This window comes from Camelina sativa, chromosome 17 (assembly GCF_030686135.1).
Source record: "Camelina sativa cultivar CO46 ecotype springtype chromosome 17, ASM3068613v1".
In the NCBI taxonomy this organism is placed as follows: Eukaryota; Viridiplantae; Streptophyta; class Magnoliopsida; order Brassicales; family Brassicaceae; genus Camelina; species Camelina sativa.
In genome coordinates, this window is record NC_141896.1 from 37,272,720 (window position 1) to 37,298,993 (window position 26,274).

General features: G+C 40.4%; 2 protein-coding genes, 1 non-coding gene and 1 pseudogene across 3 annotated transcripts; 2 read left to right on the forward strand and 2 right to left on the reverse strand.

The window, feature by feature from the left end:
* Positions 1-1,759: 1,759 nt before the first annotated feature.
* On the forward strand, positions 1,760-2,422 carry LOC104759959 (ubiquitin-conjugating enzyme E2-16 kDa pseudogene; annotated as a pseudogene).
* A 10,540-nt stretch (positions 2,423-12,962) lies between these two features.
* On the reverse strand, positions 12,963-14,442 carry LOC147924826 (uncharacterized). The gene has a single exon (XM_087496979.1). The coding sequence runs from the start codon at positions 14,292-14,294 to the stop codon at positions 12,963-12,965; it is 1,332 nt and encodes a 443-aa protein (XP_087353105.1). The 5' UTR covers positions 14,295-14,442.
* A 2,861-nt stretch (positions 14,443-17,303) lies between these two features.
* On the reverse strand, positions 17,304-21,290 carry LOC147924827 (uncharacterized). Its single transcript, XM_087496980.1, has 2 exons — positions 17,493-21,290; positions 17,304-17,408 (listed from the first exon to the last, which is right to left on the reverse strand). Exons 1-2 carry the CDS (start codon positions 21,288-21,290, stop codon positions 17,304-17,306), a joined length of 3,903 nt encoding a protein of 1,300 aa, XP_087353106.1.
* LOC147924828 (small nucleolar RNA R71) lies at positions 20,638-20,741 on the forward strand. The gene has a single exon (XR_015587903.1). It is a non-coding gene; the product is annotated as a small nucleolar RNA R71 (small nucleolar RNA).
* Positions 21,291-26,274: the final 4,984 nt, after the last annotated feature.

A 26,274-nucleotide genomic window follows, 5' to 3' on the forward strand; every position in this document is an offset into this window, starting at 1 on the left:
TTATGGTTTTCCGCCTATTTTTAGGTTAACTTATTGTTTCCCGGCAGTGGAATCAATGGGGGTTGCGTTCCAAGTTTTAGTATAAATAGGGAAAGGGTTGGAAATGTTAAGAGCATTCCAAACTAGAACGAAACAAGCAAAGATGCCAGTGACTACCCGATCTGCATGGTTGAAACGGGCCCGAGAACTGACAGTCGTTGGAACTAGCGGTTTCGATCCGAATTCGTCGGATAATGCCCCCCCTCAAGAGTCTCCGTCTCGATCCCGTTACTTTAATCCTTTGCAAAGGGAACTCCGGATGTACCGAGCTCGCCGCAAGAGACTTGGCGCTTATATTAAAGCATTTCGTCTTAAATTCGAGCAAGTCTTTCGGCTCTGCCGATTGGAAGGGACTATCCGAGTCCTAGATGAGCTCATCGCCGAAGGTTTTTTTCTGGCGAAGTGGCGCATGACTCGTCTACTTGCTGAGCATGCCTCTTGCGTAGAACAAGTCTTTCGTATGGTAGTGCCCAACTTACCCGAAGGTGATTACGAACCTTTGGGAAATTCTGACTTCCCGCACAACACGGAAGTCTGGGCTTACCGAGCTTGCCTGGAGAGGCTGAGGCGGTACATCAACCACTTGGAGTCAACGGACCATTTCTTCCGCGAAAGCCATGACGTAGAAGGTCCATGTGCCTTCTTGGAGGAGATGGTGTCCAAGGGCTCCGAAGTGCCGATGGAAAGGCTTGAATCCTTAAGGCGGGATTGTCAGATCTAGCGATCTAAACTGAGCAAGCTGGTGGTGGAAGAACCGTTGGAGTCCGATCTATACGGTCCGCTCCCATCCTGAGACTTCAGGACCGTCCAGAATGCTAGAGACGATAGCCTTCCCATGGGAACTAGTTCGCTAATATGATGCTTGTCGCATTTTTTTTTTTTTTTTTTTTTTTTTTTTTTTGGCGAATTGCAGAACTGAATGTAATTAATTGCAGAACTAAATGTAATCAATTCGAATTTAATGCTCTGTGTATGTGAGACTTGATGGCTGAGTTATAATATTTACGGGATAACGTAAGGCCATGTGACGGCTGATTTATATTGATTTATAGCTGAGTGATCACAAGTAACAATTTGAAAGTAAATGAGTAATATATATGACTTGACGCTGAGTTATAATATTTACGGGAAAACGAAAGGTCATGTGACGGCTGAGTAATGGCTGAGTTATCACAAGAAACAATATGAAAGTAAATGAGTGATATATATGACTTGACGGCTGAGTTATAATATTTACGGGAAAACGAAAGGTCATGTGACGGCTGAGTTATAGCGGCCTATAACGTTATGGCTGAGTTATATATTTCGAACGGCTGAGTTATCTACTTCGTACGGATGTGTGAGTTATGGCTGAGTTATATGACTTGACGGCTGAGTTATAATATTCACGGGAAAACGAAAGGTCATGTGACGGCTGAGTTATAGCGCCCTATAACGTTATGGCTGAGTTATAGCCATCAGAGGCTTGTAAAACCGTAATTGATTGAAGGCGTAATACGCGAAGCATCGCTTTAGTTCGGTTATAATTACACATTGAAGGGGTAAGAATTATGTATTTATGAAGCCGAAGGGGTACTTTTTGTAAACCAAAGCGACGCTTCGCGTATTATAAATAGTTTTTGCTCTCCACTTACACATCAAACCTTTGTCTCACGAAAACTCCTAAATCATCTCTCAGATCCGAAAAATCTGTATACCTTCTTCCTTCAATCCGTCAGAAATGGCCAGTCGTCCTCCTTCAAACTATATAAGGACTGATTTGAAATATCTGAACAGGAATCTTTCGCCAAACGTCACAGCAGGTAAACACATACATCTTCAGATTAGATTTTTTTTACTGTTAAGGATAAAAGAGATTGAGTGTTTGCCTTTTTATTAGTAACTGTTGATGACGACATTTTCCGTTGGGAGGCCACTCTAATCGGACCAGTGAACACCCCTTATGAAGGGGGAGTGTTTAAAATGAGGCTTAGTTTTCCACCTGATTACCCAAGAAGTCCCCCCAAGGTATCTATTTTTTATTATACTCCTTTTTATTTTAGCAAGCATGTTTATTAGGACTCCTCTTTTTGCAGCAACTAAATAGTTTTTTAAATAAAATTTCTTGATAATACAGGTTGTTTTCATCACAAGAATTTGCCACCCAAATGTATCAGATAGTGGAGGCATTTACCTAAAAGTTTTGAGGACCGACGGTTGGATTCCCACTGCCTTGCCGATTGTTACGCTTTTCAAGGGATTAGTGGAGAAGTTGATTGAACCAGAAATTTATGATGAGGAACAGACCATTGAATATCTTGCCAACCTCTACAAATCTGATAGGAGAAGGTTTGAAGCAATGGCTAGAGAGATGACAATTCAATACGCTGGGAGTGGAAACTGACATAATAGTTCAAATCTATTTTAAGAACCCTTGAATAATTGATCTTGTATTTGTTCTTTTTAATTAAATATTTCAGTCTCTGCTGTTATAAACTCCATTTTAAAAAATATTTTTATTCAGAGATACAAATTGTTTTAAAACATTAGAAACAACTTGTAAAGCTTTTAAAAAATCAAACCAAATTGATATATATCATTATTATAAACAATTTGTTAAACCTTTTAAAAGTTCTAAAAACCAGATATACTCTTGTAAATGAATGATATATATAACTTGACGGCTGAGTTATAATATTTATGTGACGGCTGAGTTATAGTGAGTTGTGGCTGAGGTACCATAAGAAATAATTTGAAAGTAAATGAACGATATATATGACTTGACGGCTGAGTTATAATATTTACGGGAAAACGAAAGGTCATGTGACGGATGAGTTATAGTGAGTTATGGCTGAGTTATCACAAGAAATAATTTGAAAGTAAATGAGTGATATAAATGACTTGACGGCTGAGTTATAATATTTACGGGAAAAAAAAAAGTCATGTGATGGCTGAGTTATAGTAAAAGAGATTGATAAAACACCACTAACAACAACATTAGTTTGCTTGAATCCATAACCATTAACAACAACATTATGGAAACATAATCCCATCATACACTATCTCATCCTGCTATCTTAAATAGACCAAACATGATCATATAACCAAAAACTATCACATCTATTATCACCTTCATCCTTGCTTTCAATTCTGATTTTGCATCTTCAACCCTCTGAAATAGCTCTTTCTCAAGCTCCATTTTTAGTTTTACAGTTTGAACAGAGAAAGACTCTACCTCATCCAACAGTGCCTCATCGACCCACTTGAAGACGTGGTCATCATTCATAAGCTATCAAGGTGATGGAGACAACAATTTGAACAAGAACAGATTCAAATAAACCAACAAGAACAGATTCAACATAACCATGAACAGACTCTACCTTCTTTGCAGCTACATACCCACAACGGAAGTATCGTCGACAAGGATTTGACTCCGATTTCGAATTTTTGGCCACGATTGCTTCTCCACACCAACATCTCTTAGGTACGCCAACAACTGTACCTCGTCCTCTCTCTTGGATATTTGATGCACAACTCGAATCTCCAGATACATTGCTCATGATTTACGAGAATTTGATTTTTTAGGGTTTACGCATTCGACATTTGGGGATTTTAGTTTTTAAGAAGAAGAACATCACTTATGGTTTCCCGCCAAAATATCGCTTATGGTTTCCCGCCAAAATATCGCTTTACGGCTGAGTTATAACCATTACTGGAACACGAAAGGCCACATAACGGCTGAGTTATAACCATTATTGGAACACGAAGGCCACGTAACGGCTGAGTTATAGTGACTTATGGCTGAGTTATCACAAGAAACAATTTGAAAGTAAATGAATGATAAATATGATTTGACGGATGAGTTATCATATTTACGGGAATTCAAAATGTGGCATCAATTCATGTTACGGCTGAGTTATAGTGAGTATGGCTGAGTTACCTCAAGAAACTTTATGAAAATAAATGGCTGACGGAAAGTCTCGACGATTCATGTGACGACTGATTTATAAATCTTTAGTGGCTGATTTATCATAATACCGGCTGAGTTATATTAATATGAAACATTACAAAAAGAAACAAAAATAAAACAAGTTCAGGGTTCATAAAGAAGACGACGCTTTGACATTACAATGGAATTCACTTCTAAAAACCGATGAAGAGGAGGAGGAACCATGAGCTTTTAGTTAATCCCAATCAAGAGGAGGAGGAGGAACCATACACTGGTCGGCATCGAACTCCGCAATCTCTCTCATCTCCTCTAACTTCTTGTGCTCTGTCTCTAAGTCGACAAGTTCTCCAGCAAAGATTTGATTCAGTTGGTTTAGTTGAGCGTCGATTAGTTGCACTTGATGCACGAGGACGGTCTTCTCTTCCTTCTTCTTCATATGCTCATCCATCATACGCAAAATTTCTGTGTAGCGACGCTTTGACTCCGCCTCGACCGCGTCTCTTGTCTGAGAAAAGGCTTCAGACACGGCCAATAGTGATTCCTCTTCCCACTCGTACTCTGGGACTCTTGCTGGCGATAATGCTTTGTCTGCCTTGCGTTTTTGACGTCTACAGGAACCCTCTCCGTCCATAGCTCGGCTATCAAAATAAAAACAACCGTCACCAACTGATAGGTGCAATGATCGGAAAATATGCAATAGATTGAGAGGGGATGGAGAGGAGACTTACGTATGCAATGATCGAAGGATATATTGATATTGGTTGTAGAGGAGATTTGTAGGTGCAATATATTGTGAGCGGAGAAGAAGGAAACGATACAATGAGTAAGAAACCGAAACGATACAATGAATTAAGAGAATATAAAGGAAAAACAATAGGTTAACTTATGGAAAAACGAAAGGTCACGTCGATTATTAGGTTAACTTATGGTTTCCCGCCAAAATATTGCTTTACGGATGAGTTATAGTTTTACGGATTCATGTGATGGCTGAGTTATAACTATTTGAAGAAATGAACTTTGTTTCTAATGATAACTCAGCCATAATTCTCATCAATTCATGTATTGACTGAGTTATAGTAAGTAATGGCTGAATTATCAGTAGGAATAATCTGAAAAGGTCTCGTCGATGCGTCTATTACAGGAATAACTTATTGTTTCCCGCCACAATATTGCTTACCAATAAAATTACGTTAACTTGCAATAATTTTATTGTTTAGTTTCCCGGCAAAATATTGCTTTACGGCTGTGTTATAGTTTTACAGGAAAGCGAAAGGTCACGTCGATTCATGTTATGGCTGAGTTATAATTTTAATTTATGGTTTCCCGCCAAAATATTGCTTAACCCTAAAATTATTTGTCTATTTATTACCTATCAACTACAAATAGAACCAAGTGATTGAGTTATAATATTCCCGTTTTTAGTCTATTACCTCTCAACTACAAACTAGAATAAAATTATTTTTTACAACACTATGTCCGCTATAGCACCCAAGATGCCGGATCTCCCCGACGACGTTTTCATCAAAATCGTTTTCCTTGTTGCAGAAAATGCTGCAGAATATGGTGGATGGACTGCACTTGGTTCTATTTTAAGGGCTGGTCGTAGGGGGAAAAATGCATTATACAGTAAAGAAGTTCTAAAGACAACTGCTATCCTTGCCTTTGTACTGATCCCTCATCAGAGATCAACACATCCAATGCCCCTGATGGTGGCCTACAAAATGAAGGGCGGCACATGCCTTTCTTCGTCAGATGCTTTGAGGCTGACAACCCCATTGCCATTTACTTCGAAGGGCTAAGGGTTGTTGCAGAGGATAGAGATATCCAGCGTGGGATTGATATTCTCAGTCTTATTGTACCGGCCAATCCTTATGTCACCTTAGCATGTGGGGTACTAATTATTTGTCAAGGGAATGAGGCTATGGCCGTCCAATACCTCCAGCTGTTGGATGCAAATCATTATCCTCTTTTGTCTTCGGATACCATGATAACCGGTAATTATTTTCTGGATGATTTATCTCGTTATAATACGGCCCCAACAACTCATACTCAGCCACTCATCGCTATCCTGACATCCCGCCACTCCCTTCACCCGCTTGTGCTGTGATGTGTTGTTTGAATTATGGTTTCCATTCTCTCCGCTACGGAGACTATGAAATCATGTGCGACAAGTGTTACCTTCTGTGGTTGTCCCTCAAAGTCTCTGAGATCCTTTAGGGTTTCTAGCAGTGATTTTTAGTTTTACCATATCAATTCGTGACTCTAATTTCTGTTTATTTTAAATTCAGTATTTTCCATTAGTTTCCCATCTTTTTCATGTATTAAACGTCCCTTTTTTCTTCGCCTAATTCTATGTATCCACTTTTCATGCTTCCACATTTTTGTAGCTACTCTCACTTTGAGACTGACTTATAGTTTTACGAGAACACGAAAGGTCACGTCGATTCATGTGATGGATGAGTTATAGTAAATAACGGATGAGTTATCAAAATGAACAATCTATATGGCTGAGTTATCAAAAGAAATGTTTTTTTAATTATTAAGTTAACTTGCCAAAATATTGCTTAACGGCTGAGTTATAGCTTTACGGGAAAACGAAAGATATAGTCAATTCATGTCATGGTTGAGTTATAGTGAGTTATGACTGAGTTATCAAAAGAAACAATATCAAAACAAACGACTGATTTATACGACTGATTATATGGCTGAGTTATATTTTCTGACGGCTGAGTTATGAAAACAAAAGACGCGTTTCATTAAATGTGTTGCACGGTCTTTTATAGTTATTCTCGGGACACAGCGGAAATTTTGCTGCAGTCTGATTGGTGGACTCAGCGGCTGTTACATCCCATGACTTTATACAAGTAGGGATGAAGGTTGGGGGAATAAATAACCTCCCACCAGCGTAAGAAATAGAAGGATGCCAGCAACAACTCGATCCGCATTGCTGAGACATGCCTGGGAAAGGATAGCCGCCGCATCCGACAATCCGGAGCCGGAAAATCCTATCCCACAGGAGGTAGGAGAGACGTCCCGATCTCGTGAGGTCGCTCCGAACTCAAATACTGTCGACCCTGGTGTGTCTCCCCTTCAGCTAGAACTCCGAGAGTACCGAGCTCGGCGAAAGAGGATGGGCGCGTATATTCGGGCGCTTCGGCTGAAACTTGACCAGCTCCATCGTTTTTACCGTTTAGAGGGAACCATTCTAGTCCTGGAAGACCTTATCATCGAAGGTTACTTCTTTGCTCACTGGCGAATGGTCCGTCTACTTGATGAGCACAAGGCGTGCAAAGAACTAGTCGATCAGATGGATGTACCCGATCTCCCGAAAGGCGATCGCGAACCCCTGGGGGAAACCGCCTTCCCGTTCGTGATTGATGTCTGGGCCTATCGAGCTTGCTTGACTAGGTTAATCCGATACGTCAATTTCCTGGAGTCGTTGGGTCAAGCCTTTCGCGAGCGCTATCTTCTTGAAGGCCCATGTGCCTTTATAGAGGACATGATGTCCAGAGGCTCCGGATTGCCAATCGAAAGGCTAGAGGCCTTACAACGGGTACGAGATTTCTGTCGAATTGCGGTGAACGAACTCGCAGTGGAGGAACCATTGGAGACTGACATATCTGGTCCAGCTCCCGTCCTGCGATTACAGGACCGTCCAGAACGCTAGAGGGTTGGGGGCGAAACTTATCGATCGGGCTCCCCCGACCAGAGATCTGCCGTTTAGGCGTTGTTATTACATATATATTTTTTTGTTGTTGTTTGGATGAAGTTTAATGGAAACTAATCAAAACGATTTTAGCGATTTTAGCGAAGTGTAATGTCCTGGCTAAGTTATAATATTTACGGCTGAGTTATAGCTTTTACGAAATATATAGTCTATTCATGTCATGACTGAGTTATCAAAGAAACAATATGAAAACAAACGACTGATTTATACGACTGATTTATACGAATGAGTTATATTTTATGACGGCTGAGTTATCGTGATCCGGGACGAAATGTCTCGTCGATTCATGTGATGGCTGAGTTATAATGAGTTATAGCTGAGTTATAGTGCGTTATGGCTGAGTTATAATACTTGATAGATGAGTAATAACACAAAATAAAGTTATAATAATACTTTGACAGATGAGTAATAACACAAAATAAACTATAGAGCACAACTTTTCGCATTTTGCCCAACTTGCTTACATCGCGAACATGCGTGTTGCTTCCTAGGGCGTTTATTTTCAGTGGCAACTTCCAAAGATGATTTAATCCTACGCTTCTTTGGTCTTCCTGGCTGGTTCACAACAATCGGAGGCAAGCACTTCTGATTATCCACAACTTCAGGAGCAGGGAATGATTCATCTGGAGGCATGATTGAACCAGCCCATCCGTTAACCAAATCGTCACTCCTAAATTTTGTATCGCACATGGATATACGAGACACATCCATATGCTCTGCAGCTGCGATTGCATGGATGCATGGTATTTTCTCGTGGTCGAAACGACAGCATGTGCAACTTTTTATTTCTAAATTTACAACATGCAAAGATGATCCATATTTCACTTCAACACGTACAGCATCAATCATTTGTACCTCCATAAGTCTTGCTCCGGTGACACGGTCCTATAAGGGAGTAGAACCCGGTTTAGGCTGAGTTATGAAAACAATTACGGCTGAGTTATTGAAACAACAATGGCTGAGTTATGACTGAGATAATGGTAATGGTAATGGCTGAGATAAGGAAACAATTACGGCTGAGATATGGTAACTGTTATGGCTGAGTTATCAACATTGACGACTGACTTATGTAAAATTACCTGTAACAGTTTCTCAACACCTCGAGTGAGCGTTGTTTGTTGCGATTTCGCATCCTCTCTCCGTTCATAAAACCATCTGGTCATCATATCCCGTATCGATTCTAGAAGTTGAACTATGGGAAGACTTCTAGCATTTGACAGTGCATGGTTCATTGATTCTGCAATATTCGTTGTCATTAAATTATACCTTTCACCCGGGAAATGAACACGCGCCCACATTCGGACACCAGCTCGTTGGAAGTATCCATGTAGTTCGGGATGACGTGCTTCAATCTCATTGAAAGCCTCATTAAAATCAGTTAGCCTAAAACACTTTGCCGCTTTTTTCACCAGAGGGAACAAATGTTTTCCTTTGAACTTCACCAAGATGTTCGTATACAAATGGTAATTGCAAATTCCACGTGAAGCCAACGGATACACTTGACCAATCGCTTTCCTTATTGACTTATGTCTGTCGGAGATTATCGCAAGATCCTTTTCGTCTGGAATGGCAACTTTGAGTTGTGTAAAGAACCAACGCCAAGACTCATGATGTAGTACTTTTTGTATCAATTATTTATCAATCCACAATTTGCAATCAATCAACACACCAAGAATACACAAAATGCTTAATCTATTCTAAATCAGATAAAAGTTCTTTTGTCTCCAACTTATCTAATTAAATGATTCAAATAAAAGAAACAATAAAATACAACTAAAGGCAAATAGAACACAACTAGCAAATATACTGAAAATCAAGAATTAACAAGAAAACCTTGGGCAAGGTAACTAACTTGGGAGATAGCTAATCAATCCTAGATGTCTAAGCTACAATCAAGAACAGTCCTATGGCTAGAACACAAATGCAAATCAATTCATTTCCATGATAGAGATCTTATGCTAGTGAAATGATAATCAACAATTTCCAAAGGTAATCACAGGACAAGCATGTATTAAGAACAAGTATACCACTAAGCACCCTAATCATCAATTTCCATTGGCTAGGAATGCAAAGCTCTTAAAAAGTTTGGCTCAGGAATTTCATCAAACACCTTGTGGGCATGGAAATCCTAAAATCTAGATTTAAGCTTGATCAAGGCTATCTAGCAATATTATCACTAATCAAGATAGGAAATGCATAAAATAAGCCCTAGACATCAAAGATCAACCATCTATCTCCCTAATCTACCAAGCCCAAAGTTCTCAAAAGATCTACTCACTAATCACCATGATCACACAAAGGAAAGAGGTTTGTCTTTGTGAAACCATAATAAAAGCTTGTAGATTAAGAGATTTGGAAGACTAATTACTATTAAAACTGGAAATCCAAACAAAGATTCAAAAAAACCAAATGTAGAAAAGCTTAAGAACCCTAGGTGGCTACTTAACAAAAGATAAGATAAGAGATCAGTCTCCTTAATAGGTTTAGAGTATTTATAGTAAAGGAGAAAAGAACCTAGGTCAACCCAGATAAAACTGGGTCAAACCCGGTTTTGATAATAAAACAAGTGAGGAGATGGCCCCAGCGGCCATGGTTTGGCCGCTGGTGCATGGCCGCTGATGCATCCGCTTGTCTCCTTGTTAACTCCATTGGCCATGGTTTGGCCGCTGGTGCATGGCCGCTGATGCATCCGCTTGTCTCCTTGTTAACTCCATCGGCCATGGTTCGGCTGCTGGTGCATGGCCGCTGATGCATCCGCTTGTCTCCTTTTTAACTCCATCGGCCATGGTTTGGCCGCTGGTGCATGGCCGCTGATGCATTCGCTCGCCTCCCTGTAAGCTCCATCGACCAGCTCTTGACCGCTGGTCCTTGGCCGCTGATGCACTCGCTCTACGCACGTCCTCTTCACTCGGCCACTGTTTGGCCGCTGGTCCTTGGCCGATGATGGGGATGTATGCTTCTTGATCCCTTGTCACTTCTCCAATTTCACTCCTATATGCTTCTTTGCACCAAAACAAGTCCAAATGCTCCAAAAGTGTTGAGATTACTCCAAGAACCTGAGAGATAATACACTAGATGCAAATGCTCCTAAAACAACCTAGAATGACATGATTATGCAACAAGATTATGCAAAAACAAGGCTTAAAACCCAACAAAAACACAAGATATCAACTCCCCCAAACTTATCTCTTGCTGGTCCTCAAGCAAGAACCAAACAAAAAAAATGAGAGAGAGAGGTTTAAAAATGGGACTCAGAACCTAAAAGCATGAGATAAAGGATTCAAACCAAAGTCCTTAGATGCAGTTCAATGGTGCTAAGATCAATCAAAGTCCTTACAAATATTTTTCTAAGCTTAACACAATGCACCACTCTAGTTCATCTTCTATCTATTGGCAAAGACTTGCAATCCTATTGAACATCTCTTTCACATTCATTAAAGTGTTTGGTGTGATCTTGCAAATGGAAAATAAATCAAGCTCAATTGGTTTAAGGGAAAGGCTTTTTATTAAGTGGTTGGATAATGGTGTTTTTGGGTGGTTAACTCTCAAACAAAGAGGAATGCTAGACAGTCATGAAATCTTTTTAAGATCAAGAATAATTTGGGCATACAAAGCTTAGCTCTTGATGTTCTACCCACCTAAAAGCTTTTCTACCCCCTTACTCTCATCTTCCTTATCTTTCTTTTAAACCCAAAAACTCAACCTTATTCAACTCAACCCCTTTTTCTTCTTTACTTATGGTCTTATTCCTTTATTTTTTTATTGAATCTCTAAGGCTATTCTTGCTTTAAACACTAGCTCATTTTCTTTCTTATTCATTCTATGCTATACTCCCAATTTTGTTTCATTTTCTTTACTCTTTTCAATTTGATTCTAGGAGACTATAGCAATACTTTCTATCCCTTTTCTTTGAGACTTAGAGCTTATAATTAACTTAACTTTAGAGACTTTTTTTTTTTTTTTTTTTCTTTTGACCAAGTAAACCTTTTATTTCCCTCTTTATTCTTTCTTGATCCCAGACTTGAACCCAAATCAACATTCTAACCACCTATTTCTTTTCAAAACCAGTCCTATTAGCTAGCTATAAGGATTCCAAGCCTAGCTAAAACAAGAACCAGTTCTTTGTCATTCTTAATACTCTCAAGATTTCACAACCTATAGCATTATAAAGAAGAGGCCTCACTCAACAAATCAATACAAGGCTTGAAAGAAAAGGCTGGGGTTCAAAGATATGGCAAGAGATTGGGTTAAACAAAATAGAGTGGCAGATAGGGATAGTTAACCCAAATGAAAGTTCCATGAGCTAGCATTCATAGTCCATATGCAAGATAATTTTAAGATCAAATTAAAGTCCAAATAATATAGAGATGCAGCAATGATCAAGCAAGCTTTACACCAGATGAAAATGCTTTCAAGTGACACAATGCTTCTAAGCTTAGATTCTTCATTTTTTCCAAAGATTAAAGAAGCACCAATGAACTATAAATGAGGGCTTTGGGTTCAATCCTAAAACTCAACCTTTACAAGGCAATTTCATCATCATCCCCAAATGCAAATGCATACTAAATGTTTCTAGACTCAACCCTAAACACAAGAATGAATATGCAAAGCTAAATGCATTTTTTTTTTTTTTTAATTTTTCAAAAATTTTTTGATTTTTCTCAAAACATAGCTATTAACAATGCATCAAACAAAACATGAAAATCAAAATAGAACACAATGTTAGATGGCTAGTCTCTCCCCCAAACTTAATTCACACAGTCTCTGTGTGAGAAAAGCTGAGAAAGAGATTAATAAGACCAAAAATAAAAAACGAAAATATGAACAAGACTCTTATGTACAAAGACTTGGAGTGTACCTCTAGTTCATGGAGAGATCAAGAGAGTATGAGGAGTTACTAGAGCATGGTTTTGGAGACTTCTCTGCTCTTCTCTTCTTCCTTTGTCTCCTCTCACATGATGAAGCTCTCTGTGGGTCATAGAAACCAAGGGCAGTACTAGCTTCACCATGGACTGAGTGTCTCTCCATTTCAACCTCAACCTCAGTTGCTTGTTCCTCTCTTGAATCCACAACAACTTCAGGGTTTGAATTTGTGGCATTTGCAATTTCAAGCTTTGCTTCCACATGTTTCAATCTCTTTGAAAGGCTTGTCATACCCTTGACTAATTTCTTGATGTTCTTCCCTTGCCACTTAGCCAAACGCTGGAGAAGGTTGATATGGGAGTGTGCTTCTCTAAGAGACTTGTTTGCTGTGGTTTCCTCAAATGGCTAGAAATCATACCTAGCACTACCATAAACTGGGCTAGGAGGAGCTGCTTGATGTGTGTCCTCTGCTTGCTCTTCCCTTGAAGTCTTTATTGGACCTACTGGCCCATCATCCTTAAAGGAGTACAGGAACTCATCTTCGATCTGGCCATACATACCATGCTCCATATAAAGGGTAGTGACATCCTTTTGAGGAAGCAAGAGCCTCTTCTTTTCCATGCTTTTGAAAATGTGGCCAATGTAGACATAGGAACCCTTCTTAGTTTGGCCATCTAGATAAGCAGTCTTCTTGAGATAGACTGGATCAAGCTTTGCAATGTCAAGGTCAAACTCACCAAGCTCAACTCCTTTTGCTTGCAAAATGGGAGTGACAAGTCCACCCATACTTAGAACAGGGGTTTTGTCTTTTGTTGTCCAAACCCAGCTTTGGTAATGAAGCATTTGGTGAAGAAAAACAGCAGCAACACAAGTGTTTTCAGCATTGGACAATGGAGGATTCCTTTCTTCATTGGCTCTTATGAAAGGTTGTAGCCCTGCTAGAAGACAGCCAAGTTCATTGGCTAGAACTCCTCCAGCTTCTCTTCTTGCAAAAAGAGTGTGAGAGAGAACCTTGTGAGCATATCTCACTGTAGGATGATGGATGCCTGAGTTCTTAACTAGACCAGCTTTGTACTTTCCCATACCAATACCTTTCCAAAAAGAATCAAACTCCTTAGGGTCAATGTTGTACTCTAGCCTTGTTCCTGGTTGAAAACCATATATAGCTCCCAACTCTCCAAAGGTCATCTTGTAGTGCTTCCCTTGAATTTTAAACTCAAAATGCCCAAGGTCATTTTTCTCCTTCACCATCTCATCTTCATAATAAGTCACTGACAAAGAAGCAAGGAACTCTCTTGTTGGCTCAACATAGGTGGGAAAATCCATATTGAAGAATTGTCCTAATCCCAAAGTTGTGAAGATAGTTTGCATGTCTTCAAGGAGGCCAACATTATGAAGGAATTCATGATCTGGATATCTAGTTGGAGCAAACTTGATTTTCTTAAGGTGCTTCATGAGTTGGGAATAGGTAGGTTTCTTCTTCATTGGTTTAATCTGCTTTTCTTTGGCAGCTGGAGGTGGTGGAGACTCAAACTCACTCTCACTCATATCCCTTTCCGCTGAATCATTAACCTCCATCACAAGCTCCTTACTCTTGATCTTGATTGCTAGAGCCTTTTGTTTACCAAGTGAGGACTTAGGTTGAGTTGCTGTCTTCTTCTTCTTATCAACAACCTTTACCACAACCTCCTTGGCTTTAGTTTGTTTCTCTCCATGTCTCAAGTTGGTTCTAGCCATTGTTCCTATTAAAAATACAAAAACACATGAGAAATATTAGTAAGGCTCACTACGAGCCACAAGTTGAATCAACAACTAGCAAGTGCCTAGTATTTAAAAGATAAATCAATATAATTAAACCAATGAGAAAAGTGGAACAATTTAGATACAAATTTCTCAATCTAACTCAAAATTACTTCTAAAAAAAAACTCAATAAACCACTAAACATGATCAATTGGCCCCCAAAATTTCTAGTCTCTTCCAAGTTGCTTAATTGAACAATAAACAAGGTAAATAAACAACAAATTTTAAATTTCCCCAAAATTTTTATTTTTAAGAATTCTCAAGAACCCTAATTTCTCAAAAATCTAAAATTTCGAAAATAAACACCAAACAAAGTCATTCAAATGAAATTGTCACAAGATAACATCAATATCTAGCTAAACAACTCAAAATCAATGCATAAATGACTTGGTCGGTTCTAGCAAAATTTTTGGCTCGAACTTGAATAAGAGAAGAAAGGGGAAATTGAATGCCTTACCTTGCTGTTGATGAGGAGCGAATAGGAACTAGTAGGATGGGTTAGAAGTGATTAAAAGAAACAAGACCAACACACCAAGAAATTTTGAAATCGGTTGAGAAAAGAGAAAGATACAAAGATTTTAGTGCTCTAAAGGTTTTTTAGGAACTTGAAATCGACAAAGAGAGAAGATGGGAGAGAGTTGTCGGGTTTAAGGAGGCTGAGGGAAGGAAGAAACCGGCCAGAATTGAGTTGAAAAAATTGAAAATCAAACCGGTTTACTAGGATTGGACCGCATTGAACCGAAAAGGGGAAGAAGACTTACCTTGGTCCGTGCCAGCGGCCGGCGTTTGGTCGATGGCCTAGGCCACTGGTACACTCGCCAACAATCCTCAATGCTTCATTGGCCATGGTTCGGCCGATCGCCCTGCCCGCTGGTGTACTCGCTCAAAGGTCCGCGGATTAAACATCAATGCTTCATCGGCCACGGTTTGGCCGATGCCCAAGAGCGATGACACATTCGCTCCAAGCTTCGACTTCTCACGCGGCCAGCTCTCGGCCGATGACCCTTCCCGATGACACACTCGCTCAAAGGCTTCGACTTCTCATGCGGCCAGGCCTTGGCCGCTGGTCCAAGACCGATGACACTCTCGGGCAGCACTTAGCCAATTCAGTTGGCTCTAAACTCCATCTGTTGAAGATCCAAATACACACAAGCCTCCAAACTTTCCAAATCTCAAAATTTAAAACACAAAGCCTTAAACACACATACTAAAAAAATAAAAATAAATAAAAGGTATGTACAAAAGGATACCATGGGAATGCCTCCCAAGTGCGCTTGTTTTACGTCTCTAAGCTTGACGTTACCGCACCGCTTAGGCGTCTTGAGGTTCTGAGAGAGAAATAGTTATTCCCTCCTCAATGAAGTCATTTGCCAAGTAGCTCTTCAACCTCTGTCCATTAACCACAAACTATTTTCCAGCCTTGTTCAGCAACACAAAGGCTCCATAAGGTCTAACCTCCTTGATCTTGAATGGTCCAGACCAGCGGGACTTGAGCTTTCCCGGGAATAGTTTCAACCGGGAATTGAACAGCAACACCAAATCTCCTTCCTTGAAAACCCTTGGAAGAATTCTCTTGTCATGGAATGCTTTTGTCCTCTCCTTGTAGATCTTTGAACTCTCATAGGCTTCAAGGTGGATCTCCTCTAACTCATTCAATTGTATCAGGCGTTTCTCATGAGCACTCTTGATATCAAAGTTAAGAAGCTTAACTGCCCACATTGCTTTATACTCTAACTCAACTGGCAGATGACAAGACTTTCCATAGAGAAGGTTGAATGGAGTTGTTCCAATTGGTGTCTTGTAAGCAGTTCTATATGCGCATAGAGCATCATCTAACTTCTTTACCCAATCTTTCCTTGTGATACCAACTGTTTTCTCAAGAATTGACTTGATTTCCCTGTTTGAAATCTCAACCTGACCACTAGTTTGGGGATGGTAAGGTGTAGCAACCTTATGCTTCACTCCATGCTTCTTGAGAAGACTCTCAAAGACTTTGTTAACAAAGTGTTTTCCTCCATCACTAATGACCACTCTTGGAATACCAAACCTTGGAAAAATGATTGTCTTGAATAGCTTCAACACAACCTTTGCATCATTGGTAGGACAGGCTATGGCTTCCACCCATTTAGAGACATAATCAACAGCCACCAGTATGTAGTTATTACCATATGAAGAAGGAAATGGTCCCATGAAGTCAATACCCCATACATCAAACACTTCAACTTCTAATATAGGAGTTTGTGGCATTTCATTTCCCCTGCTGATGTTTCCTTTTCTTTGACATGAATCACACTTGGAGATGATCTCTTGGGTGTCCTTGAACATAGTTGGCCACCACAAACCAGCTTGAAGAATTTTGGTGACTGTCTTAAATGTAGCAAAATGACCTCCATAGGCTGCCCCATGACAAAGTTCTACTAAACCTTCTATCTCTTCTCTGGCAACACATCTTCTATAAATCTTGTCCTTACAAAGAGTGTAAAGGTAAGGTGCATCCCAATAGTAGTTGTTTATGTCCCTGAAGAATTTTTTTCTATCATACCCAACCAGATTTGGTGGCTCAATCCCACAAGCAAGATAGTTTACATCATCAGCATACCAAGGGCCATTCTCTTCCAACCTCATGACCTCTCCAAGCTTTTTCCAGGTCTCATTGGTCTTGTCAAGTAGTTGAATTGCCATTATCTGCTCTTCAGGAAGTGCATCATTGATTGGAATCTCATTGTCAATCCTTAATCTAGATAGATGATCAGCTACTCCATTCTCAATACCCTTCTTGTCTTTAATCTCCAAATCAAACTCTTGAAGTAGCAGTATCCATCTCAACAGCCTTGGTTTAGCATCCTTCTTTGCCAAAAGATGTTTCAATGCTGCATGATCAGTGTGAACAACCACTTTTGAACCCACCAAGTATTGTCTAAACTTCTCAAATGCAAAGACAATAGCTAGGAGCTCTTTTTCTGTTGTAGCATACTTGACTTGAGCTTCATCCAATGTTCTACTTGCATAGTATATGACATGAAGCTGCTTATCTTTTCTTTGACCAAGCACTGCTCCAACTGCATAGTCACTAGCATCACACATGATTTCAAATGGCAAATTCCAATCTGGGGTTGAACTATTGGGGCACTAACCAACTCTTCTTTTATCTTCTTGAATGCTTGAAGACACTCCTCATTAAACTCAAATTCAACTTCCTTACACAGCAACCTTGTAAGAGGTCTAGCAATCTTTGAAAAGTCTTTAATGAACCTTCTGTAGAATCCAGCATGGCCCAGAAAACTTCTTATCCCCTTGACTGAATTTGATGGTGCTAGATTGGTCATCACATCAATCTTAGCTTTGTCAACTTCAATGCCCTTCTCAGAAATCTTATGACCCAACACAATTCCTTCTTTCACCATGAAGTGACACTTCTCCCAATTCAAGACCAGATTTGTCTCCTCACACCTCTTTAAGACCCTGCACAAGTTAGAAAGACAACCAGAAAAAGAATCTCCATAGACAGAGAAGTCATCCATGAAAACCTCCACAACATCCTCAATTAGATCAGAAAAAATTGACATCATGCATCTTTGGAAAGTAGCTGGAGCATTACACAGTCCAAATGGCATCCTTCTATAAGCAAAAGTACCATAAGGACATGTGAAAGTAGTCTTTTCCTGATCATTGGGGTGTATGGGGATTTGAAAGAAACCAGAATAACCATCAAGAAAACAATAATGAGTATGACTAGCAAGCCTCTCTAACATTTGATCAATAAATGGTAAAGGAAAATGATCTTTTCTAGAAGCAGCATTGAGTTTCCTATAATCTATACACATTCTATGACCAGTTATAGTCCTAGTAGGAATTAGCTCATCTTTATCATTCTTAACAACTGTAACTCCTCCTTTCTTTGGCACCACATGTACAGGTGAAACCCATGTACTATCTGATATAGGATATATGATGCCAGCATCAAGGAGTTTAAGAATCTCTTTCCTCACCACATCTCTTAAATTAGGGTTTAACCTTCTTTGTGGTTCAATGGAAGTCACTGATTCATCATCTAAATGAATTCTATTCATGCAAAGAGTTTCTGAAATTCCTTTAATGTCATCAAGTGAATAACCAATAGCTCTCCTATACTTTTTTAATTCATTTAGAAGAGTAAGAGTTTCTTGTTCACTAAGTTTCTCATTGATAATGACAGGGTAAGTAGAGTTTTTACCTAGGAAAGCATACCTTAGCCCCTTAGGGAGTGGTTTGAGTTCAATCTTAGGTGCCTTAAGCTCACTCCAATCTCCATTTGAGTCTACCTCAACTGAACACACCAATTGCTCCTTTAACTCAAGGAAGCTTCCATCATCATTAGAAGGCTTGTGATAGTCAAGAATCTTTTCATATCCTTCACTATCCTCCTTAAGTAACCCAAACTCTCCTTGCTTAACTGTCAAAGTGCTTTGGAGCTCATCCTCTATGGCCAATTCCTCCAAAAGCTCATCAGCTAAAGCTTCCATTTTCTCAATATAGAACACTTGACCGCCAATTGTAGGCTTCCTCATCACTTGGTTGATGTCAAAAGTCAAAGCTTCCTTTCCCAAATTCAACTGTATCTTCCCACCTTTCACATCAATCATTGTTCCTGCTGTTCTTAAGAATGGTCTTCCTAAGATGAGTGGATCCTTTGGTTCTTCATCCATTTCAAGAACAACAAAGTCAGTTGGGATTTCAAAATGACCAATCATCACTGGTAGATCTTCAAGTACTCCAACTGGTGTTCTAACTGACCTATCAGCTAGGACAAGGGTGATCATACACTTCTTGTAGTGTGTGAAACCTAATCTCTTTGCAACTGAGAGAGGCATCAAGCCCACACTAGACCCCAGATCACATAAACAATGGCTAAAAGATAGAGGTCCCAAAGTGCAAGGGAGAGTGAAGCTGCCAGGATCTTCAAGCTTCTTTGCTACTACCTTGTTTTGAATGATAGCACTACACTCATGAGTCAAGATAACCATTCCTTGGAGAGCTTTCTTCTTTTCCAAAACTGCATCCTTGAGGAACTTCCTGTAAGAGGGGTTCAACAAGAATGCATCAATGATAGGCATTGTGATAGCAACATCCTTCATTTGTGCATCAAACATGGCTCTATACTTGTCCACTTGTTGCTTCTTGATCCTTCCAGGAAACGGCAGCTTTGGTTCATAAGGTGGAGGCACAAACAGAGTTTCTTTGGTAATACCTTTACTTTTCTTGGAAATTTCATCAATGGTCTTGTCTTGCTTAGGCTCCTCAACCACTTTACTCTTCCCTTTGTCAACCACAACTTGTTCAGCTTCTTTGTCTTTACCCAAGTCTTTCAATATCAACTGATCTTCATCCTCAATCTCGACCACTACCTCCCCTTCTTTAGGCTCAATGTCCCTATTGAGCTCATTAGTTTGTAGTTGCCTACCACTTCTCAACATGATTGCATTGATGAACTCTTTGGGGTTTGGTTCAGGTTTCCCTGGTAAGGAACCCATTTGTCTTGTTGATGATGAAGAAGCTTGTCCTTGGACTTGTGTTTGCAGCCTCTCAATCTTAGCATTTAACTCACCATAGACATTTTCAACCTTGTGGTGCATTGCTTTCATTTGTGTAGCAAGTTCAACTGCACCTCTCCCTTGTCCGTCTAGGAGTTGTCTAAGTAAAGCATTTGTGTCATCTGCTTGACCTTGAGGATTGGGTGCATTCACTTGTTGCTGAGGGTGAGAATAAGTCTGAGGCTTGGCTTGGTAGTTTCCTTGAGGTTTTGGCTGATAGTTGGGTTGAGAAGGAAAACCAGGTGGTTTTTGTGGTGGATAAGACTGATCTTGTGGGTTCTCCACATTTGTGCTGCGGTAAGAGAGGTTAGGGTGTTGGCGGTAGTTGGGATTGAATTTGTTATATCCTTGGCCACCCACATAGTTGACTTCCTCTTGACCTTCAACACAAACCTCCATGCCTTCCTGATAAAGTTCACATTCATTGACAAAATGAACTTGCTTTTGATTGGCCATAAGCATCTTGTCCATCTTGTCATTCAATGCTTTGATCTCCTTTTTGTGCTGCTCATTCAGATCAGAGTAATCTCTTGAGGTTCTATCATAATCTTCCCCATAGTTGCCATCACTTTGAGCAAGATACTCCACTAAAGTCATACCAACATCAACATCTTGGCCAAGGAAGTTGCCATTACTTGCTGTGTCAAGCAACATTCTGATTGTTGGTAGCACCCCTCTGTATAATGTGCTAAGAAGAGACTCCTTGGAGAAACCATGATGAGGACATTGCATAGTATAGCCTTTGAATCTCTCCCATGCCTCACAGAAACTCTCATTTCCCTTCTGAGCAAAGCTTGATACATTTCTCAACCTTGCTGTTCTTGTAGTTGAGAAAAACTTGGAGAGGAAAGCTCTCTTGCACTGATCCCAAGAGGTGATTGATCCCACTGGTAGGTTCTTCTCCCAAGTCCTAGCTCTATCTCCAAGAGAAAACGGAAATAGGCGGAGTTTGAATGCATCATCAGAGATACCATTGATTTTTACTGTCCCCCACATCATATCAAACTGATCCAAGTGATCAAGAGGGTCTTCCATAGGCAGACCATGGAACTTTGAGCTCTGCACCATGTTAATAAGACTGGACTTGATCTCATAGTTGTTATTCTCAACAGCAGGTGCTCTAATTCCTTGGCGGTTCCCATGAATGTTTGGTTGATCAAAAGCTCCAATGACTCTTGGTTGTCTTGGAGGGTGGATAGGAGCTTGGTTTTCATTGTACTGATCATTTCCATTATGACCAGCAGCAAGAGGCGGATTATTGTCCATGGCTTGGCGGGCTAAACGGCGGTTCTCTCTTTCAAGTCGGGGTACGTCGTCAACAGGCTGAAACAAGTGTGCTAGGCCGTGGCTTCTCAAGTTCATACACCCTGAAAATCAAAGACAAACCACCAATGCAACCCAAGTAACAAACAGTGCAAAGTAAATGAATAGTCTCAAGCAAAGTTGAAATCCTAATGGTCAATTAGAATGCAAACGGGCAACGGCGCCAAATTGATGTAGTACTTTTTGTATCAATTATTTATCAATCCACAATTTGCAATCAATCAACACACCAAGAATACACAAAATGCTTAATCTATTCTAAATCAGATAAAAGTTCTTTTGTCTCCAACTTATCTAATTAAATGATTCAAATAAAAGAAACAAGAAAATACAACTAAAGGCAAATAGAACACAACTAGCAAATATACTGAAAATCAAGAATTAACAAGAGAACCTTGGGCAAGGTAACTGACTTGGGAGATAGCTAATCAATCCTAGATGTCTAAGCTACAATCAAGAACAGTCCTATGGCTAGAACACAAATGCAAATCAATTCATTTCCATGATAGAGATCCTATGCTAGTCAAATGATAATCAACAATTTCCAAAGGTAATCACAGGACAAGCATGCATTAAGAACAAGTTCAAATACCACTAAGCACCCTAATCATCAATTTCCATTGGCTAGGAATGCAAAGCTCTTAAAAAGTTTGGCTCAGGAATTTCATCAAACACCTTGTGGGCATGGAAATCCTAAAATCTAGATTTAAGCTTGATCAAGGCTATCTAGCAATATTATCACTAATCAAGATAGGAAACGCATAAAATAAGCCCTAGGCATCAAAGATCAACCATCTATCTCCCTAATCTACCAAGCCCAAAGTTCTTAAAAGATCTACTCACTAATCACCATGATCACACAAAGAAAAGAGGTTTGTCTTTGTGAAACCATAATAAAAGCTTGTAGATTAAGAGATTTGAAAGACTAATTATTATTAAAACTGGAAATCCAAACAAAGATTCAACAAAACCAAATGTAGAAAAGCTTAAGAACCCTAGGTGGCTACTTAACAAAAGATAAGATAAGAGATCAGTCTCCTTAATAGGTTTAGAGTATTTATAGTAAAGGAGAAAAGAACCTAGGTCAACCCAAAACAAACTGGGTCAAACCCGGTTTTGATAATAAAACAAGTGAGGAGATGGCCCCAGCGGCCTTGGTTTGGCCGCTGGTGCATGGCCGCTGATGCATCCGCTTGTCTCCTTGTTAACTCCATCGGCCATGGTTTGGCCGCTGGTGCATGGCCGCTGATGCATTCGCTCGCCTGCCTGTAAGCTTCATCGGCCAGCTCTTGACCGCTGGTCCTTGGCCACTGATGCACTCGCTCTACGCACGTCCTCTTCACTCGGCCACTGTTTGGCCGCTGGTCCTTGGCCGATGATGGGGATGTATGCTTCTTGATCCCTTGTCACTTCTCCAATTTCACTCCTATATGCTTCTTTGCACCAAAACAAGTCCAAATGCTCCAAAAGTGTTGAGATTACTCCAAGAACCTGAGAGATAATACACTAGATGCAAATGCTCCTAAAAGAACCTAGAATGACATGATTATGCAACAAGATTATGCAAAAACAAGGCTTAAAACCCAACAAAAACACAAGATATCAACTCATCATTTTCAGTGTCAACAACAGCGAAAGCTAATGGGAAAATTTGAAAGTTACCATCCTGAGCTAGGGCTGTTAGAAGTGTCCCCTTGTAACTACCATGGAGAAACGTTCCGTCGACAACAACAACTTTGCGCATGAAAGCAAACCCAGCAATACTCGCACCAAAAGCAATAAAAACATATTTGAATCTATCTTCATCACCTATTTGAAGACGTGTGACTGTACCCGGATTTTCCCTTTTTAACTTGAATATGTAAGAAGGCAACTCGCTAAAACTTACCTCAGGAGTTCCCTGATCGATCTGCCTTGCATTCAGCAGCGTTCGATATGCCTTCCAATAACCCATCTGTCGACACCAACAAATTAATAAATCAGCCATAATATATAAATAACTCAGCCGATACATTCGAATAAGTCAGCCTTAAATAATCAATAAATGAGCCGTAAAATGTAAATAACTCAGCCTATACATACCTATAACTCAGCCATTGTTATCAATAAGTAACTCAGCCTATACATACCTATAACTCAACCATTATTATCAATAAGTCAGTCGAAACATAGTAATTACCTTTAGACTAAATTGCTTATTGAAAATGACTCCGACACTTTTAGGTTTAACATCCGGACCAAGATCACCAAGATAATCCCTGTAAAGACCTGCCAGTACATCAGCTGTTGATTGACGGCATCTAGTAGAACGTTCTGTCACAGAACATGTGTGTTCCAAATCGTATACACGAACATGAAAATCCGGGTCATCCCCTTGTACAGATGCACGAACTCTCCAAAGACATCCTTTAACCCAACACCTAAAAACTACTTGTTTCGGATTTGAGACTGGTACATTAAAATCAAATCGATCCCTAACCGAAATAAGTTTCACGTGATTCCTGAACTGCTTTTTGCTACTGTATCGTTGTCCTACAACAATTTTTAGCGTTGACACCTCCAACCTAATAGCCTCCGGATTCATCTTCGATCCGGCAAAGTTATCATCCCTATGAGCTTTCTTCTGAGGAGGCGGAGTAGGTGGGTCTTCCACTGTACTCTGAGGCTCGCCCAATACAAAAAACTTCTCATCATCAGATGACTCACCATCGGAGTCGTCGAAAATATGAAATGCTATGGTATGTACAATGGTAAGGTGATAGTGTTACCTCAAGGATTGGAGAAGAAACTGTCCACATCCTTCTGCATGCTATCAAAGGTGTAGCTGGGGTCTTGCTGGTGACTGGAGGAAGGTGATTGGGGTAGCTCGACGATACCAATCGACCTTGACTCGGTCGAGTGAGTGTCCGAGTGGGGGGGTCGAGCTGGACCGCGAGTCTCTAAATCTTGAGTCTGGTACTGGTGGAACTGCTGGTATAGTGCTGGATCCATGAAGAATTGGGGTGGGAAGGGAGGGTAACCTGGATAGCCTGGATAAGCAGCTGGAGGTGGGAAGCCAAATGGTGGTCTTGGCTGGAACTCGGACGAGTGGCTCCAAGGTGCTCGGTTGAGTGGGTGCTCGAGTGACCCGTTCGAGTGCCTCGAAAACTGTTGTTCTCGGGTACTTGAACTCCTCTTCCTCTGATTTGGCTCATACATTGAAGCCCTAGCTGGTTCCATAGGGTTTGCAACTCTAGATAGTGCTCTAGTTGAGCTGCTCCTCCACAAAGGGCTTGATGGAGTTGGTGAAGAGTTTCCACTCTTCAAGTCAGCAATCTCCTTCTTTAAACCCTTGATCGATTTAGCCATGTTGCTCACCTTCTTCTTAAGCTTATCAAACCTCTTTCCATTCCACTTGTTCCATCTTTGCAACAATGTTAACCTCTTGCTATGCTCTATCACTCCTCTACTATCCCTTGGGTTGGGCTCATAGTCCTCAAAGTAGAACTGCTTCTCTCCATCAACCATCTCTACATCACCAGCTGCATCAACTCTAGGCTGACCTACTCCATCAAACATGTACTCATCAGCTGGCCAAAAGTCAATATTGGCTCCTTCTTGAATGGTAGTTAGCTCCTTGTTTGGTAGGATCACTTGTTTCTTCCCAACTGTTGGCAGCTCAAAGTTAAAGATATGGTTTCCTTGATGCATTTCCTTGGCTAGGATGAGTGTAGAGGTTAAGTAGCTGGAGTCAATCCACCTTGGTGAGACCCTTTCTCCCTTAAGTGGGATGTTGGCAGCTTGAAGAATTGGAGTAATGATGCCTCCAATGGTTAGTGCTCCTCTTGAACCCTTGTTCTCAAGCTTGCCTACCCAACTTCTCAAGTATATCATATGGTCTATGAGCACCATTGCAAGATCAGTCTCCACAGTGCTCCCAAGAATGATGGTGCAATTCCTTGCTTGTAAGAGGACTCCATTGAGAGCCAAGTCAATCATCTTAAGGTCTCCCTCATTGATGTTCCCAGTTTCCTTCCTAGCAAAGAAGGTGTTGGCAAGAGCTTTGTGGAAGTACCTCAGGACTGGTCTCCTTATCCTTGAGCTCTTGGAATTGGAGGATGAATAGAACTTGTTGTCCCCAATGGTTTCCCACACAGCATACAACTCTTCTCTTAGAACCATCAAACTCCTATTGCTCCCAACCTCAAAACCAAAGACATTAGCCAACTTCTTCATTGAGAGCTCATACTTCTTTCCTTTGATTGTGAAAGAAATGTGACCAGCTCCAAACTCAGCATCCTTCCTCACATATGTGTGCAGCTTGACAGTGGCTAGGAACTCACAGCTTTCCTCTCTATAGCCGTCCATACAAAGCCCCATGAACTTGGTAAGGTTGCTCTTCTCAAAGAGACACTCCACATCCTCATCAATGGCTAGCTTCTCAATCATTTCCTTGTGTGGATATCTAGTCCCCAAGAACTCCATTCTCATGAAGGCATCATAAAACTGCTTCTTTGACAATCCACAAGACTCAGCTTCTCCATCATCCATCAACTCTTCTTCTTCACTTTCTTCTTCCTCACTCTCACTTTCATTCTCCTCTTGTTCAACCTCAACAGCTGGCCTCTTCCCTTTGGCCCTTGCTCTCCTAATAAACTCATGGAGAGTTGTCTGCCTTTCTTCCTCACTTTCAGTTCTCTCTGGATCCTCCTCAACAACTTGGTTTCTGGAACTCGCAGGTTGGCTCGGTTGGCCACTCGGACGGCCACTCGATCGAGTGCATGCTCGAGTGGGGCGTCGAGTGGTCCTTCCAGCATCTTCTCTTGATTCTAAACCAACATCATGACGATCCTTGGAGCTTGCAGCTGCTTGTTTGGACTTCTTAGTGATCTTGGAAGACATTTTTGAACAAAAACTGAGAGGAATAGACTCAAAGCTTAAAGTTAATAGGTTAGTGACCCAAAAACTAGAAAGAACTAAGCTTTGAGCAAAAGATGAACTTGAGAGAGATTTTAAGACTTGAATTTAGATGTTTTGAGCAAAT